Source organism: Culex pipiens, chromosome 1 (assembly GCF_016801865.2).
Source record: "Culex pipiens pallens isolate TS chromosome 1, TS_CPP_V2, whole genome shotgun sequence".
Classification (NCBI taxonomy): domain Eukaryota; kingdom Metazoa; phylum Arthropoda; class Insecta; order Diptera; family Culicidae; genus Culex; species Culex pipiens.
The window spans coordinates 75,838,764-75,857,562 of NC_068937.1; the positions used below are offsets into that span (position 1 = coordinate 75,838,764).

The following is an 18,799-nucleotide window of genomic DNA, read 5'->3' on the forward strand; positions in this document are numbered from 1 at the left end:
TGCGCGGCCGGTCTATCTACGTCAGCGTCTTTAGCGCCATTGCGTGCTAATTTGCCATTGCATTGGAATAAGAAGAAGAGAAACAATAAACGTCAGTTAGAAGGAGCATTCGAGAGCAAAACAAGTGTTTTCTTTTGCTCTCGGTTCCCTCGCAGGAACAGCTTCGATCTAGATACCCTAAATAGGGAGTGTGGCCAGTAGCGTGTCCCAAAAAACACGAAGTCGAGGAAATCAATGTGCTCAGTTCTCAAATGATAGATAATCATGTTAGAAACAACTCTCTCATACATGAAAACTTTCGGAGAAATGGTTGCCATGTTCCCTGGGCATTTTTTTAAAAAAAGTATTTTTTTTCGACAATTTCACAAAATCTACTTAGAAAAAAATTGAAAATCTTAAAATTTCAAATAGCCTTTACCAGCGGTTCTCAACCTGGAGTACATGTACCCCTAGGGGTACCACGAGCGGTCTAAAGGGGTACCAGGAGACAAACCCCGTAATGGCGGATATTTAAACATAATATTTGAGAGAAAAAAAATAACAAACTGATTTAAAGCAAAAAAAAAAAATATACCATATTCAAAGTGCAGTGAATTACGGGCGAATTGTTTTTGACCAATCAGGCTGGTACAAATATTTTTAAAAGTTTTTGTCACCCCCCCCCCCCCCCTTCAAAATTGGCCCGAAAAATCAGGGGGCAAAAAAAATATTTTTACAATAAACTTAAAAATTTCAATGAAAATTCAAGTGCAACCAGCTGAAATCAAATTAGAATACATTCTCCTGCGTTTAAAATCATTTTTAGCATGTTTGGGTTTATTAAAAAATCTTAAGATTTTTTGAAAATTTTCGATGCAAAATCTTTTTTTTCGATATTTTTTTTGTTTTTGTCAGATCTTAGATTTTTTGAAAACTAATGATTGCAAAACAACTGAACTAGTGTAAAATGCATTTTAAAACACTTTTTTCATTTAAATGTGAAGACTATGGCTTGTTATATAAATTTTTATATTTTTTTTATTTTTTGCCCCCCCCTTGACCTCGGCCAGGGCCGAGGGACAAAAACTTTTTTAAATATTTGCATCGGCCTCAGAAAATGTTTAAAACATACTGAATGATAAAAAAATTATTTGCACTTGTTAAGAAATTTTAAGAATTTGAAATAAAGTGCTCCGTTTTTGAAAAAATAATTCTACAAATATTAGTTTCGAATTTGTAAATTTTGCCAGCTACCATTTATTTAAAACATACAAAATGTTGAAAAAAAAAATATGTTTCATATTTTGAATATTGTAAATTCGACCTTTCTTTTCTCATTTTTTTGTGATTGTTACATCTTGGAAATTATGGATCTCATTTCAAATGGTGCGAAAACAACAATACAGTCATCCCATCCCTCATATTCGAAACAGTTTACAGATCGGCCAATGTTCAAAAAATCATAGCAAATCGATGATTGAACTTAATGATTCGCTTTTACCTTCATTTGAAAGCTTTTCTTGCGATCTTTCGAATGCTGTATGCTGTAAACTACAAATTTTAACTTTTATATCAAGTTTTTGAAGAAAAACTTTGACCCTTGAAATCCACAAATTTGGAAAAAAAATTTCTTACGAATGTAAACTTTGGTTTTCTCCATGAGTACACATTTTTTTTTACAAAATAATAACTTCACGCACTGAAACCAACGAAATTCAAGCTTAGTGTATGTTTTATGAATCGTCTGATAACTTTTTTTGTGAAAATATCAGTTAAATTCAAGTGTTCCACAATTGTGGGAGGCACAATAACATCCCACAATTATGGAACATACAATTTAAAGGCGGTGTTTTGCTGTTATGAATGAACTCCAGAGTTTTTTTTTTTTGAAAATGACACAGCAAAAAATCCGATGGTAAAATCGCATGCAAAAGCATGCACATCACCTTCGTCAAAATAAACACTTAATATTACACACTGCATGTACAATTTTTGTAAACACAAAAAAAAATTGCAACCAACGGGATTCAAACCCAGCACCAACGGTAAGGACTGGCGCCTTAGCCCACTCGGCCATCAGACCGATGAAGAATGGAAAGGATGAACGCATATATGAGCTTGACATTTCGGTCAAGTATGTTTCCCATACGAATGAGCTACATATTTCAGGGTGTAAAATCACATAAAATTGCATAAAATAATGCAATATTTATTTTACACCCTGGCAATTTACACGCAGCTGGATTACTACTTTTTTAGCTGTGGACCAATAAACTATTGTCTATATAGGACAGGGGTGCCCAACCTTTTGGCCCTGCGGGCCATATTTGATTTTTCTGAAGCAGTGGCGGGCCGGAACTAATATTTGATAAAAGTTGAAAAAAGTAAAAAAGTATATCTTGATTTTAAGAATAAAACACAAAGATAACTTTCAAAAATGTGTTTATCTGGCATATTTCAATTTTTGTTTGTTTAAAATTGTATAGTTATTGTTTTTGGCGATGGCAATCAAATTCCTCGATATAATTTGAAAAGAACGTTCAAATTTCAATGGCCATTGCATTTTCTTGTGTAATTTCCTCAACACTACAATATAAAAAATCAATGAGACATGATTAAATTTATTCAAACGAAATTTTATTCGAATATTTTTTACAAAAAAACCTTGTTGTCGGCCAAGGGCTGCAAGATTCCAAGTATCCACAGTGCAATAAATAAAGTTCCCAGTCCTGCTAGTTTGAACTATGTTTTAATGCTTTTGGATACTAGGGATGCCCAGGTGCAGGACATCCTGGAAGGAGCGGAACTGACTGTATCGGCAGTCCTGTTCGCGACTGTCGTAATCAGGAAAGCGATCCGCCAAATGTTGGTTGTTAGTATTCCTGGTTATGAGAGTCTGAACAGTATAGCTCTGGTCCTGCACCAGTTCCCTATGACGAATCGCGGGAACCGTATTTTCAATGGCACTGTTACTGGTATCGATAGTCATCCCGTAATTTGTCTTCGAATTCCACTACATCACACTTTTTTTTTCAAATTCCAGATTTTTTTTCACAAAATGACAGCGAGAAAAATTTAAAACCAACACTGATCACAGCACACACCACAGGCAGAAAATATATAACTCTCGTCTGAGAAGGACGCTATCAGAACCACGCGTTTTAGATCCGGTTTCTACAGCGTCCGAAATAAGTAACATTATTTGTTACAACATCGTCCTCGCCGGCGAGGCTCGAGGAGATAAAATTAGCCATAATTACCAGCCCCAAACGTAAATCACCGGGGGGTGAACTGCAGTAATTCACATGTATTCACGTAACTGACGTATAGGGGTAATTCTCTACCAACTCACACGAAATCGGGAAAAGTTGCCCCGACCCCTCTTCGATTTGCGTGAAACTTTGTCCTAAGGGGTAACTTTTGTCCCTGATCACGAATTTGAGGTCCGTTTTTTGATATCTCGTGACGGAGGGGCGGTACGACCCCTTCAATTTTTGAACATGCGAAAAAAGAGGTGTTTTTCAATAACTTGCAGCCTGAAACGGTGATGAGATAGAAATTTGGTGTCAAAGGGACTTTTATGTAAAATTAGACGCCCGATTTGATGGCGTACTCAGAACTCTGAAAAAACATATTTTTCATCGAAAAAAACACTAAAAAAGTTTTAAAAATTCTCCCATTTTCCGTTAATCGACTGTAAAAATTTTTGGAACATGTCATTTTATGGGAAATTTAATGTACTTTTCGAATCTACATTGACCCAGAAGGGTCATTTTTTCATTTAGAACAAAATTTTTCATTTTAAAATTTCGTGTTTTTTCTAACTTTGCAGGGTTATTTTTTAGAGTGTAACAATGTTCTACAAAGTTGTAGAGCAGACAATTACAAAAATTTTGATATGTAGACATAAGGGGTTTGCTAATAAACATCACGAGTTATCGCGATTTTACGAAAAAAAGTTTTGAAAAAGTTACTTTTTGCGTTTCTCTTTGTTTCGTCGTCCGTGTCTGTCGCGGGTGACCATGAACGGCCATGATCGATGACGACCAACTTTTTCAAAACTTTTTTTCGTAAAATCGCGATAACTCGTGATGTTTATTAGCAAACCCCTTATGTCTATATATCAAAATTTTTGTAATTGTCTGCTCTACAACTTTGTAGAACATTGTTACAATCTAAAAATTAACCCTGCAAAGTTAGAAAAAACACGAAATTTTAAAATGAAAAATGTTGTTTTAAATGAAAAAATGACCCTTCTGGGTCAATGTAGATTCGAAAAGAACATTAAATTTCCCATAAAATGACATGTTCCAAAAATTTTTACAGTCGAGTAACGGAAAATGGGAGAATTTTTAAAACTTTTTTAGTGTTTTTTTCGATGGAAAATACGTTTTTTCAGAGTTCTGAGTACGCCATCAAATCGGGCGTCTAATTTTACATAAAAGTCCCTTTGACACCAAATTTCTATCTCATCACCGTTTCAGGCTGCAAATTATTGAAAAACACCTCTTTTTTCGCATGTTCAAAAATTGAAGGGGTCGTACCGCCCCTCCGTCACGAGATATCAAAAAACGGACCTCGGATTCGTGATCAGGGACAAAAGTTACCCCTTAGGACAAAGTTTCACGCAAATCGAAGAGGGGTCGGGGCAACTGCTGTGTGAGTTGGCGGAGAATTACCCATAGGCGAGTGACAAGGTAGCACTATCATGACGAAGTATGATTGCGTGGACGGCCATCACTAGGGAGTTCCGTAGTGATTTTTCAATGGAGCGTAGCCTTGGGTGTGAGCAGGCAGCCTATTCCAGTCACATTCAAAGTGAACTGTTTGTTTGCAACAGGAGTTGCGCCCTTTTGGGAAGTTACTCCGGAATTTAACGATCCTTAGAGAGGATTCTCCAGGACAATCATATTGAAATAGCCGAATGAGGAGGGCACGGAACAACGCAGTTGGTTTGGGTGCATACCTAGATCAGCTGTGTTGTTTTGGGTGGGATTGGGTTATTCGTGAGTAAGAAGATCATGTATCAATGCTTCTTTTTGTCTTCATTTTCATGTCATGCCTGGGCCTACGACTGGAGGACGGTCGCACCAGGACAACCGAATCAAGACGTCTCCGGTGTGATATCTATCACATTGGAAACAACAGCAACAACAACAACCTGATGGCACTCAGGTTCGGGAAAGTATTTGTATCGTTCTTTTATAGTTTTTATATTTTATTAACATTCCTTTCTTTGCAGAGCATGGACAACAATAACAAAGCGGCAATGTGGGAAAGGGAAGTCATTTGTGATTGTAGAAGGTATTGTTTTGATTCACAGCATGTTGAACGAACTGTTGTAGATGTACCTAGAACATCGCAGCACGGGGTTTTTCTTCTGCACATTTCCAACAACAGTACTTGTTCGGTAACTTGGCTGAGAATGTAGCACAGTTACCGAATGTTGCTCGCAAACTGGGCTGAACGAAAAAAGACGAGGGGACCGATGCATAACATTTTCTCTACAAATGTAAAATGATGGTTGCTTAAATTTCTTTCAGAGCTCACCTCTAATTTTGACTTAACATTTAATTAAAACTTAAATATGATTTCTAATTTGCTGAACTTGCTTTTGCATCCACTGGCCCCTCATCATTCCGGTTTGTTTGGTTATTTTACATTTGTCTGCTTTTTAAGTGGGCTACAGCCCAAGTAGTCCAGTCAAACAAGCTCAGTTATCGAACAAGTACTGTACTTTAATTTTGCTTCACTCATCTTTCTACTCTTCTGCTCTCATTTCCCAATAATATACTGAATACTGAAACATGTTTTCCCTAACAAAACCAGTTTCCCTTAATATGCGAACGATTTTAACTTCTGTTTAACATTGATCTTTCCTTTACCCATTTTCTTATTTATTTATTAAAATGTAATTTTCATCGGCTCCTACTCTTCTTTCCTTCAAACTACAATTATTCTTTCAGTATCGAACTTTATGTAGTTAGCTTTCCTTTATTGTCTATTGTTTAAATCTACGCCCTTTTCTTCAAACAAGTATGGTTCGAGTCCTTACTTAATATATTGAATGATCACACACATAAAATTATTGTACTTTTGGTAAACTTTTGAATAACATGCTTAGGTCCAAAACATTGTAACAAAACACCGCGACAGAAGAAATAGCAACAGATTAACACGATTCAACATTAGGGAAGATTTCAGGAGAAAACAGTACACAGTAAATAACAATTAGTTTTTGAATTCAAACTAAAATAAAACAGTTTTTGCTTTGTTGAAAGTTGATAGGCACACTAAAAATGGTTAGGCGCTTATACTTACATCAAACCCTACGTAATGTACCACCCCCGGCCGAGTTAAAATGCGTAACCGGAAAAGAAGGTGTGCATGCCTGGCACGAACACTCAAAGCGTGTTCTAGCGTGCTGCTCGTACTGACTCAGAGCAAGGGTGAGATGTAGATGTAAGGGCAGTGCGTGTTCGTCGGGAACCTGGTGCATAAGATCGGTCAAGGCCCGTTCTTACACTGAAAATTGCGAATTGCGAATTGCGAATATCTTTTACAAAAAAAGCTTGTTGTACACCTTTATTCAAATATTTTGGAAAAAAAATTACCGGTGCACATCAACCAGAGCTTTTGCACCCAGATTTTTGTTACAGACATTTTAGTATCTTCAACACTACGAGAACTATCAATTTAAGTTTTCATTCATCCCCCAAGCTACTTTTTCCAAAAATATTTACAACAAAATTTGTCAATTTTTATAATCAAGTTATTTCAGGATTGGATCTGTAAGTTCAACAATTTTGGAATAAGAAGACAACAACTTCCTTGGTTGCTGTGTACCCTTAAAAACGATTTTAAACACAAATTTAAAAGTGTAAAAAATATATAGGTATTAAATCATTTTCAAATCGTTATTCTTCGAAATTCAAATTTTATTAATGTTTTTAAAATATTTGCAGCGATCAGTACGAATTTAACTTTTTTTTAAACTTCATCACAAAAAATGTTTTCTGGAAAAATACATTAGTTTTTGTTTGATTATTTATTTAAAAAAATAAAAAAGAAAAAAACTTCAATGTGAAGTAAACACTCATAAAACTGAAAGCAATTTAAATTTAGAGTCATTTTGTACATTTTTAGACAACAATCCTAGTATTTTTTCATAAATTTCACATTTTTATGAAATGGATAATTTTGTTTTCTTGCACCATTTTACAGTTTAAAAATATCAATATTGAAATTATAAGAATTAAATTCAAACATGAAGAATGTTGTTATAATATGATAAAATTTGATCTCAAACTTACTTTTTTTTAATTCAGACAATCAATTTATTTATTTAATATTTCATGTACAGCCTTAAGGGCCCGCCTTAGATTCCCGCCTTATCCACTGAGCTTCTATCGGATGGTGAAGTAAAACGTCGGTCCCGGTTTCTCCTGTCTCGTCAGAGGCGCTGGAGCAGAAATCCCACGTTAGAGGAAGGCCATGCCCCGGGGGGCGTAGTGCCAATAGTTTCGTTTCCTTAAGGGCCGGTCATAAAACTATTTTGAAAAGCCGTCGCGGGCCGGATGAAATGGCTTCACGGGCCGGATCCGGCCCGCTGGCCGGACGTTGGGCAGGCCTGCTCTAGACAGTTCAAAAAGTACCGGACCAGATGGAATATCTCCAAAATTTGCGAAAAATGTAGCCTCTGAACTGGCTTCTTCGCTTTATTGGCTATTTATCTATCATTAAAATCAGGATTATTCCCAAGTGCTTGGAAGAAATCATATTTAGTTCCAATTTTTAAAATCCGGTAAAAAATCTGACGTGAAAAACTACCGTGGAATTGCTCTTATTTCATGTATTCCCAAGCTCTTTGAGGCAATAGTTAACAACAAAATGTTTGCTCAATTAAAAGACTACATAACACAAAAACAGCATGGATTTTTCAAAGGGCGCTCAACAGCAACTAATCTTCTCTCGTTCGTAAACTACACATTGAATGAAATGGATAACAAAAACTCTGTACAGACACTCTATACTGACTTTAGCAAAGCCTTCGACAGAGTGGACATTGCTATGCTTCTTTTCAAATTGGATAAAATCGGAATTGATTTTAATCTACTTACTCCATTACTTTTTATTCTTTACGTAAATGATGTATCCTTTATATTTAAGCATATCAACCTTTCGGTTTACGCAGATGACATGAAATTGTTTATGAAAATTAAAGACGAAACTGACGCTTCAAGATTCCAGAACGAAATCAACATATTTTTTGAATGGTGCTGTCGTAGCCTTTTACAACTTAACATTAAAAAGTGTACATCGATCTTGTTCAGCAGAAAAATAAATAAGCCAAATATAAACGTAAAACTAGACAACCAGACAGTTGAAACCTGTTCAAATTTTAGAGATTTAGGAGTCATACTTGATTCTAAAATGACTTTCATCGTACATTACAACACGATGGTATTCAAAGCAACTAATATGCTCAACTTCATAAAACGATTCAGTTATAACTTTAAGGACCCCTATACATTGAAAACATTGTTCATAGCTTATGTTCGCTCTATTCTTGAATATTGTAGCGTCGTGTGGAGTCCACACATCAAAACACACGAAACCCGTATTGAATCAGTGCAAAAACAATTTTTACTATTTGCTCTTCGTGAACTAGGGTGGACAGTGTTTCCTCTTCCTTCGTATATTGCACGCTGTATGTTAATAAGCTTAGAAACACTTGTAAAGCGTCGTGAATTCGCCTCTCTCTCGTTCGTAAATGATCTTATTGCAAACCGAATTAATTCTCCAGAGTTGTTACAAACATTAAATTTCTATGAACCCACACGCGTATTGAGAGCACGTGAGCCTTTCGCATTGCATTTTCACAGAACTGACTACGCTAAACACGGGCCCATGAATAGAATGATGGAAACTTATAACAAATATAATAACATAATCGATTTCACAATGACAAAATCCACCATGAAAAAACAGTTCAACAATCAAAGATAGATGTTCCCCCCTTGTAATTAGAAACTAAACCACTGAGAATTTTGGCTCGAGCTTCGACTCGATTCAGGCTCGATCTCGAGCCAGATCGACTCGAGGCTCGAGCCAAAATTCTCAGTGGGAAGCAACGATCATGCAGTCTACGTTTGTTTGACGAATAAATAAATAAACTAAACGCTTCAGTGGCCAAAATGCCTCAAAAAGTCACATTTTTGAAAAAAAAAACGGGTTAAATCCCATTTAAAATTGAAGGGTGGAGCGCCAGCTCCTGTTACGTCCAATCAAGCTCATATTTTGGATTTGGGCTTAGTATGCCTACCGGAACAAACCCTTGAATGCCCGCCAAAAAGTCATTTTTGTTACATCTTAATACATACATTGCAGACCAAGGATTGATACCTAAGAGAATGCAATGGCACTGATCTTGTTGCGTGCTCTTCGGTTGACGTCCAGGTAAGGAACATCCTGGAAGGAGCGCAACTAACTACATCCGTAGTTCTGTTAGATCATCCGAATTATCTTGATCAGAACAGTATAGCTCTGGTTCCTTGCAAGTGTCCTATTTTCTTACCTGTCTTGGTTGGTTTGGTTTTCATGATGACCTAGCTGGTGGCCTGTGGAAACGGATCGTAAACCTTTGACCACCGCGGGTCAGAGTCGAGACAGCTAAAAGAAAGGGGCGCGACAATGTGGGAAAGGGAAGTAATTTGTGATTGTAGACGGTATTGTTTTGATTCGCAGTATGTTGAGTCAACTGCTGTGGATGTACCTGAAACATCGCACAACGGGGTTTCTCTGCTCTTCATTCTCAGCTACCACCTATCTCCTATTTTTATTTTGCTCTACTGATTCTTTCTATTTAATATCTATCATTTGATTTTGATTTTACTAACTTTTGATTTTTTATCTCTCAAAGCTTTTCCACTCTTTTTTACCAATTGATACTGCTGTAACAAACATAGTTTTCCCCTTGAGAATATACTTTTCCTTAATGTACTAGTAATATCAAGTCTATTTATCATTTGTCTAATCTTTTTTGATTTTATTGCGAATTTATTTATTTGAATAATTCTTTATCTGTCCTATAAATTATCATTACTATAATCTAAGCTTGTTTTTTATCTCTATTTATTAACTATTGTCTAATTTTATATCTAATACATCCAGTTTCTCATTTTTTTTAAATACAATCATCATTCTCTTACTGTTGATCCTTGATTTTTTATAAAATATACTCTCTTTTACTGTCTTTTGTTTTCAATCTTCACCCTTTAAAAAAAAAACAAGTGAGGTTTGAGCCCTTACTCAATTTATGGAATGGTTAAAGGATTAACACAAATATTACTATTGTACTTTTGGTAAACTTTTATAACATGCTTAGGACCAAAAATTGTAACAAAACACGGCGACAAAAGAAATAGCAACATATAAACACGCCTCAACACTAGGAAAGATTTCAGGAGAAAACAATACACAGTAAAATAACAACTAGTTTTTGAATTCAAACTAAAAATAAAACAGTTTTAGTAAAAGTTGATAGGCACTAGGGTGGTCCAAATCTGGACTTTTTTAGGGCTACCCCCTGAAATCAAAGATTGACCCATCATCAGGCTAAATTCCAAATTTGAGCTCATTCTGACCACGGGAACCCCTCCCTCCAATCGCTTAAAGTTTGTATGGGAAAAATCGTCAAAATGTATCGAGAAAAGCAACTGTTTACTTTTTTACCTGTGGAAGGCGCCATTATTATCCGATTCTCACCATTTCTCAAATGTAGAACCTTCATTAAATTTAGAACAACTTTCCCGAAGACTCCATATTTTTAGTATTTTTTCCCCCGAAATTATTAGGCCAGCTGTAAGGGGCTACCTAACAATGATGTTTATTTCCAATTCGTACACGAACGTGCTCTCTCTCAGGTTCAAACTCTCTCACGAGCTTGCTCGCCTGCCTGCCTGCCTGCCTGCGCGCTCTGTTTCTTTGCTTGGACTTTTGTCGTCGTCGTCGTTTTCGTTTGCCGTCCGTTGCGCTGCATTCCTGGCATGTTTATTATGATTTTCATCTAAAATAGCAGGTTTGATTTGAGATATATTTAGCATATAAATTCTTATATTATGTCAAAATAAAAAGAAGCACTGAAAAAAAACGAATTTAAAGAAAAGACAGCTTAGTCTCATTAAAAAAAATACAGCAAATGTCAGGTGAACAGGGTTTGTTGGTTTTTCCAAGCATTACAAGCAGTTGTTCGTATATTCCTAAATAAACATGATAGTAATTCAATTATTTAAAAAAATCTTCAGGTAATACAAATTATGTTACTTTAGGTAGTTTTCTTTAACAAAAATATAATTTTTACTAAACAATTCAAATCAAGGCAATTTTACAATTATTGCTGCAAATTTTCATTCATATTCTCTAAAATTATAATTTTCTGTGCTGTCTGCAAATTTCTTTCTGTGTTCCTCGACCACCTGCAACAAATATAGCAACTTTTCTTCATTTTTTGCCAGCTTGCCTGTAATGTTTAAAAAAAAAATCAATTTCAATATCCCTATTTAAAAATTTACTCAATAATAACTGTTGGAGCCCCAACGTTTAAGAAAGATCGGCAACACTGGTCAACGCCGTTTTGACAGCTGGCTGCGATCAGAGCGACCCTGCGCACATCGGCGGTTGCTACGATCAACGACGAAAAGAGAGAGAAGAAAAAAAGGCGCGCGCGCGAGAGAGCAAGTTCCGTTCTTTGCGAAACCAATTTTTTGTTGATTAAATTAGTTAGTTAAGTAACTGTAGTGTTTTCTTTCTTCGCCCACGACTACGTCCAACAGTTCACAGTTCGCCGAAAGTGTCCACCGTCGCTTTCTGCTCCGGCACACCGAGAATCGGGTGGTGCCAACTCCGTCGTTTTTGTGGGGCCAAGCCTGGCCCGAACATTGGTCCTTCACCCCGGACGGAAGAAAGAAAACCTGGTGAAAGTGGGAGGCAAACCGGCCTCAGCCACGTACAGTTCAAAACCCGTCTCCGAGAAGCAAACCGGCTTCCGGAAGCTCCGCGAGTGAATCTCACCAAACCGTAAACCCGGTGAACTTCCGAGCGGCAAACCGGCCCAGGATCCATCCCGGAACTAACCGTGGACAACAAGTGCCAGGAAGAAGAAGTGAACAGTGATAACAGTAAGATAACCTTAAAAGTGAATTCGAAAATGCCGCCAAAGCGCACTCCGACGAAGAACACTCCAGCAAAGGAGAAGAAGGTGGAAATAGATGCTCGCAAAGAGGAGTTGGGCGCCCTAGTCCACCTCCGAGGAAAGGCGGTGGAGAAGCTCAACCGTCTCAAGGAGAAGCTCGACACCCTGTCGCAGCCGGAGCGCACTGTCCCGACAGTCAAGCTCAACCAACGTAAGCTGGAGATGGCCTACTCGGAATTCTCCACCATCCATGAGAAAGTCATCACCCTGGTGGATTCCGCCGAGCGAGACCCGCACGATGACCTTCAACTTAGCGTCGAGACTGCCTACGACAGAATCTTCGTTACGCTCGAGAAGTGGACGCAGGATCTGGTTCCCGTTACTGCAGGTCCATTGAACGCCGTCGTACCGGCCGTCCAGCAACCAGTTGTCATCCAGCAGCTGCCTCGGATTCTCCCGACGTTCGACGGTAAATATGAAAATTGGGAAAAATTCAAGGTCATATTCCGGGACGTCGTGGACAAATCCAATGAGTCACCCCGCATGAAGCTCTACCGGTTGGAGGATGCCCTGGTCGGAGAAGCGACCGGATCGGTAGACGCAAAAACCATCCAAGAGGGGAACTACGATCACGCCTGGGAGCTACTGACGGATAAGTACGAGGACAAGCGAAGAATGGTTGACATTCACATCGGTGGCCTGTTTAAGGTGCAGAAGATGACCGAGGAGAATTACTTGGAACTGAGATCGCTGGTGGAAACGGTAACCAGCCACGTAGCAAACCTGAAGTACCTCGGGCAGGAGTTCCTCGGAGTTTCCGAACAGATCGTCGTATACCTGCTAGTCCATGCACTTGATGACGGAACGCGGAAACTCCTGGAGGCAACAGTGCGGCGAGGAGAACTGCCGAAGTACGACGACACCATGGAGTTTCTCAAGAACCGCGTCTCAGTCCTAGAGAGATGCAAGGAAACCAGTGAAGCAGCACCGAGCCAACAAACAAGAACTGATTCCAAGCCAACCACTTCTACACAGCCGTACCAGATCGCCAACACTGCCATCAGGGCGCAACCGGGACCGCGGTGCGACTTATGCGGAGAGACCCACCTGACCTTCAAATGTGCTACCTTCACGGCCCTTCCGGCGTACCAGCGAATGGAGAAGGTCAAAGAAAGACGAGTCTGCTTTAATTGCCTGCGCGCTGGACACAGTGCGAACAAGTGCAGACGGCCAAGTTCATGTGGTAAGTGCCAACGCAGACACCACACTCTACTACACGAGTTCTACCGGGAGTCAACCGCGCCGCAGAGACCAGCTCCTGCTATGCGCCATCCCGTTGAGCCACTCCCGTCAGCGAAAGCGATCGACAGCCCCACCCCGATGCTTCAAACCGCCGTCGTCGATCTGCGTGACGACAACAACCATCCTGTGCCGTGTCGCATCGTGCTGGACTGCGGATCACAGGTAAATTTTATTTCCACCTCGATGGCAAATCGCCTAAACCTGAAAAAGGTTCCTGCAAACGTCCCGATCTGCGGCATCGGAGGTGAAGCGATGAACACCAGGGAGTCAGTCAACGTGCAGCTTCAGTCCCGGTATAGCGGATTCACAGCGGACGTGGAGTGTTTGGTCATCCCAAGAGTGGCCGGAAAGATTCCTCCGTCTCCAGTCAATGCCAACGATTGGCCAATTCCGAAAGGTTTCCAGCTAGCCGACCCAAAGTTCCACACTCCCGACCGCATTGATATGCTCGTTGGAGCATCGCTGTACTTCCGCCTGTTGAAACGAGGATTCGTTTACATGTGGGACAACTACCCGGAACTGCGTGAGACTCACCTAGGTTGGGTCGTCGTAGGAGGTGCTGAAGGTACTACCACCGGTCAGCAGCTCGCGAACACAGCAGTACTGAAGGCCAAAGAACCACATCAAGCGACAGCACTGGAGGGAGGCTCTGCTGGGATATCCCCCAGCCCGGGGGGAGGATGTTGGAGCCCCAACGTTTAAGAAAGATCGGCAACACTGGTCAACGCCGTTTTGACAGCTGGCTGCGATCAGAGCGACCCTGCGCACATCGGCGGTTGCTACGATCAACGACGAAAAGAGAGAGAAGAAAAAAGGCGCGCGCGCGAGAGAGCAAGTTCCGTGAGTTTTCAGCAGTCGGCGCGAAATGTCTTTGCGAAACCAATTTTTTGTTGATTAAATTAGTTAGTTAAGTAACTGTAGTGTTTTCTTTCTTCGCCCACGACTACGTCCAACAGTTCACAGTTCGCCGAAAGTGTCCACCGTCGCTTTCTGCTCCGGCACACCGAGAATCGGGTGGTGCCAACTCCGTCGTTTTTGTGGGGCCAAGCCTGGCCCGTACAATAACAGATGACGATTCATGGATGAACTAATTCATCGAAATTTTTATTATCTCTCACACGCTCTGATAATATGATATCTATTGTTAATCACATATTACATTTAATTTTATATCTCAAATCAAACCTGCTATTTTAGTTAAAAATTATAATAAACATGCCAAGAACGCAGTGCACGGACGGCAGAAGAAAACGACGACGACAAAAGTCGAAGCAGAGAAACCGCGCGCGCGCTTGTAGGTAAATAGGCTGGCAGGCAGGCGAGCGATTGGAGGGAGGGGTTCCTGTGGTCAGAATGAGCTCTAATTTGGAATTTAGCCTAGTGATGGGTCAATCTTTGATTTCAGGGGGTAATAGGCACACTATAGATGGTGAGGCGCTTATACTTACATCAAACCCTACGTAATGTACCACCTCCTGCCGAGTTTAAATGTGTAACCGGGAAAGAAGGTGTGTATGCCTGGCACGAACACTCAAAGCGTGTTCTAGCGTGTTGCTCGTACTGACTCAGAGCAAGGGTGAGATGTAGGTGTAAGGGCAATGCGTGTTCGTCGGAAACCTAGTGCATAAGATCGGTCAAGGCCCGTTCTTACACTGAAAATTGCGACAGGTACCGCGGTGGGGTTGACGTCGGGTGCAAATTTGATTTGCTTCGATGTTTGCCACCAGCGCTGGAGATGCACTTAAATTTAATGAAGGTCCTACATCTGAGAATTGATAAAGATTGGACGACTATAGAGGTTTCTACGTGCGTATGTATTGCGTGTACGTACACGAAAAAGATTGAGGTTAAATTTTGTCCGGCCAGCATAATCAAATGGTGCGCTAGTGTGTGTACGCGAAACGTCATAAAGCTCTATTGTGCCCTCCACAGGTTTAAAAACTGGAACAGTTGCTTTTTTCCACTTATTAAAAATGTTTAGATGTATGACAATTTATTCTTTTGCTAAGTTTAGGTTTCTTTTAACAGAATACGATGATACCCCCAACAACGGGCACGGTTCGGCCATCAATGTTCCGGTAGATGAGTCGGACGATAGAGCAGGCCAGCAGGCGGATGAAAATGGCGAATTTTCCGGAAGTAAGCGTAATCTCGGAGAAGACTCCGAGGAGTCGACCGGTGGCGCAAGCAAACGTAAAAAGCACAAGAAGGAGTTTGTAAACCGGAACGCCAAGTTTATGGACGGTGTTCCCGGGGTGACGCACGTCAGCGACCAGCCACGGTTGGGCCAGCTGCAGCAGATGGTTCAGAGCATGTGCGGTTGGAGCTCGACGGGTTTCCCCGGTAGTCAGCCGGTTTCGATGGACAACACTAACTTGAACTTGCTCCATGTGAAGCCGTACAAGGTTTCGTGGAAAGCGGACGGCACTCGGTACATGATGCTGATCGTGAAGAAGGGCGAAGTATACTTCTTCGATCGTGATAATTCGTGTTTTGCCGTCACGGGAATAAGCTTTCCTCACTATTCCAACCTTCATAACCACCTAACGAACACGCTGCTGGACGGGGTAAGAAATTGTGGATTTAATTGACTCGTTAATATGTTGAATTTTCTCTGTTTTAAGGAAATGGTAATTGATAAGGTGAACGGAGAAAAGAAGCCTCGTTATTTGGTGTACGACATTATTCGCTACGAAAACGAGGACATATCAAAAAAACCATTCGATCCCGACCGTACAATGTACATCGAGAGACGTATTATAGGTGGGATGGGAACAGTCTGATTGGAACTACCTTAATTTAACAAACCCACCCTAATTCTTCCAGGCCCTCGCACAGAAGCTATGAAGCGCGGTCTGATCGACCAGGCTCGCCAACCATTCAGCATAAGAATCAAAGCGTTCTGGGACGTGACACAGGCCCAGGCACTTTTGGGACCAAAATTCGCCAAAACGCTGTCGCACGACCCGGATGGACTGATCTTCCAACCGGCCAGGGAACCGTACGTGGCCGGAACCTGTCCGGACGTGCTAAAGTGGAAACCTTCCACGCTTAATTCTGTCGATTTTAGACTCAAAATCGCCGAGGAAAGCGGAATGGGGTACGAAGCGAGTTCGGGAAAATTTGCGATTCCTCTTACACATTTGTTATTTTTCAGAGTTTTGCGCAAAAAGATTGGTTTGCTGTTTGTGGGCGGACTTGAGGCACCCTTCGATAAGATTAAATTAACTAGAGAGTTGAAGGAGTTGGACAACAAAATCATCGAATGTAAATACGAGAACAATGCGTGGGTGTTTATGCGCGAGCGGACGGACAAGTCCTTTCCGAATAGCTTCAACACGGCAAAAAGTAAGGCGTTGTTTGTAGGAATTGATTTTTTTTTTCAGATTGACTCATTTTACTTTATGGTTTTCAGGCGTTTGCCACAGTATTCGTTATCCGGTGACGACCGAGATTCTGCTCAATTTTATCGACAAAAAAAGGTACAGAGAGGAAGACACGTTCCGGATGCCCAACCCCCCGGAGTAAGAACAACGCTTCCAGAAAAATATCAGTAGTTGAAATGTGTTTTATTCTCGCCGACAAAAGAGTGATTAAAATGTGCAGCAGAAACTCTTCTATAAAATTAAATACTCGATTAATTCGATTGTTTCCATTTTTTTTGTTGGCGCCTTATCACAATTCCATTGAATGTTGAAAAAGTTCGATCATTTCAGCCCTTGATTTTTGCAGCTTTTCGCAGCTTTTGAGCTTTTCGCTTTCTTTTGGTGGCTGGGATGAAGAACTTTGTCCAACTCGACTTTGGTCACAGCGGGATCCAGTGATAGTCGTCGTTTGTGCGTATACTCCTTTACGCATTCGGGCGTCAGCGTCGACTGTTGGCGTGGTAGCTTCCTGCGTGTTTTCGCGAGCGAGGCTAGTTCGTTTACGTGGGTGCACCGTACAGACGATTTGCCGCGATTTGTGGTGGATGCTTCCCCTCGGCTGTTCAACTCAAAGGAATCCCGACCGCATTCGACCGAATTCAGTGATGTTGCGTTTCGCAGCTGAAAAAAAAAACAAAAATGTTACAAATTGGGTTACTCCTTAATGCCTTTCGTCCCCAATACTAGTAAGTAAGACTCACCAATATCATTTTTCGTTTGTGACGTTTGGCGGAATAAAGCACCCACGCCGTATATGAAAGCATTATAGAAACTGGTACAATAATTTGTATGTGATTTGCATATGCAGTTCGTCTTATCCATGCGTGGTACAGCATCAGAAATATGATGAACACGGCCACGCACAGTGCTATAAATCGTCCGTTGGCTTTTCTCTCTTCCTGAAAATTTAAATGGTTGGAAAGGGTAATGTAGACACTCTTAAACTTTCTTCTGCAGTCAAATAATGCGTCAGAATTCAAACGCTGTTCTAAACGATTTTTTAGCGGAACAAAAAATCATTTGATCATAAAACAAGAGCCTACGTACATATTTTTTTTTGTTAGAGCCTTTTTTTACAAAGGGGGACATATAGAAACACAGAAACTGGTTGAAAAATTGTACTTACCGTTATCTGGGGTGAATCGGGACTACAGTCTGAATAGGGACAGCAGTTTTTAGAGCACTTAAAGCTTTTAAATTTGGAAATGGATGTACACATTTTGTTGGCCTGAGTCTGTTCTAACCGAAACAAACCAGAAAAATCTAAATATTGTGCTCCAACATGGTTAAAACTGCTGTCCCAATTCGCCCCATGTGTCCCGATTGACCCCAGTTTACGGTACTTGATTTGATATCTGAATAAGTTAAGAGATTGCTTAATTAAATAAAAGCTCAAATAAGAAATGCCATACTATAGTCACAGACAAACAGACGGGACAATCGAGTGCGGAACTATCGTCCTTCAATAACCGAGCCAAAAATGGTTATTTCAAATGCAATTTAGCTTCGGCATCCACTCACCCGGCGCTGATGACGCTGCTGTCGTGACAGCAGTTAGTGTGTGTGACGTGCATTTTTCTAAAACGCTCAACCAAACCACAAGGGTTTTTGTTGTTGTAAAGTGAGCGTGAGCACGTGACAGCAAATGAAAACAAAACAAAATATTATAAATAATTCAGGAATTCTAACGGTGATCCACAATCCAGGCTTTGCGGGACAAGATTTGGGCACTTTCGGCCAGAGTCAGATGAGCGGATGACTATCGAGGACATACCTTTTGCCCCACTATTAACCCGGTAAGCCTGCCGATCTCGAGGCTGCTGATGCGGCGTCCGCTACTGCAGAGGAAGCCGGATTCTGTGGTGGAGTCTGTTGCATACGGGCCTTGAGCCAAACAACT

The 18,799-nt window shown here is 40.5% G+C and overlaps 2 protein-coding genes across 2 annotated transcripts in view; one reads left to right on the forward strand and one right to left on the reverse strand.

Moving 5' to 3' along the window:
• Positions 1-17,120, forward strand: part of LOC120425624 (mRNA-capping enzyme) — a 29,435-nt gene extending 12,315 nt beyond the window's left edge. The window contains exons 4-8 of the mRNA XM_039590207.2: positions 15,503-16,041; positions 16,099-16,237; positions 16,301-16,574; positions 16,632-16,822; positions 16,890-17,120. Coding sequence (XP_039446141.1) covers positions 15,503-16,041; positions 16,099-16,237; positions 16,301-16,574; positions 16,632-16,822; positions 16,890-17,002 — 1,256 coding nt within the window. The 3' untranslated portion in view covers positions 17,003-17,120. The remainder of the gene's footprint in view (positions 1-15,502; positions 16,042-16,098; positions 16,238-16,300; positions 16,575-16,631; positions 16,823-16,889) is intronic.
• LOC120425627 (uncharacterized) lies at positions 17,025-18,799 on the reverse strand. The gene is made up of 3 exons (XM_039590213.2): positions 18,674-18,799; positions 17,601-17,798; positions 17,025-17,520 (listed from the first exon to the last, which is right to left on the reverse strand). Exons 2-3 carry the CDS (start codon positions 17,733-17,735, stop codon positions 17,182-17,184), a joined length of 474 nt encoding a protein of 157 aa, XP_039446147.1. The 5' UTR covers positions 17,736-17,798; positions 18,674-18,799; the 3' UTR covers positions 17,025-17,181.

Excerpts from the sequence above, each read along its gene's own strand:
- LOC120425627 (XM_039590213.2), bottom strand. The coding sequence starts at position 17,735 with ATGCTGTACCACGCATGGATAAGACGAACTGCATATGCAAATCACATA. Across the intron at positions 17,521-17,600 it reads ACAAACGAAAAATGATATTG|CTGCGAAACGCAACATCACT; the intron begins GTGAGTCTTACT and ends TTTTTTTTTCAG.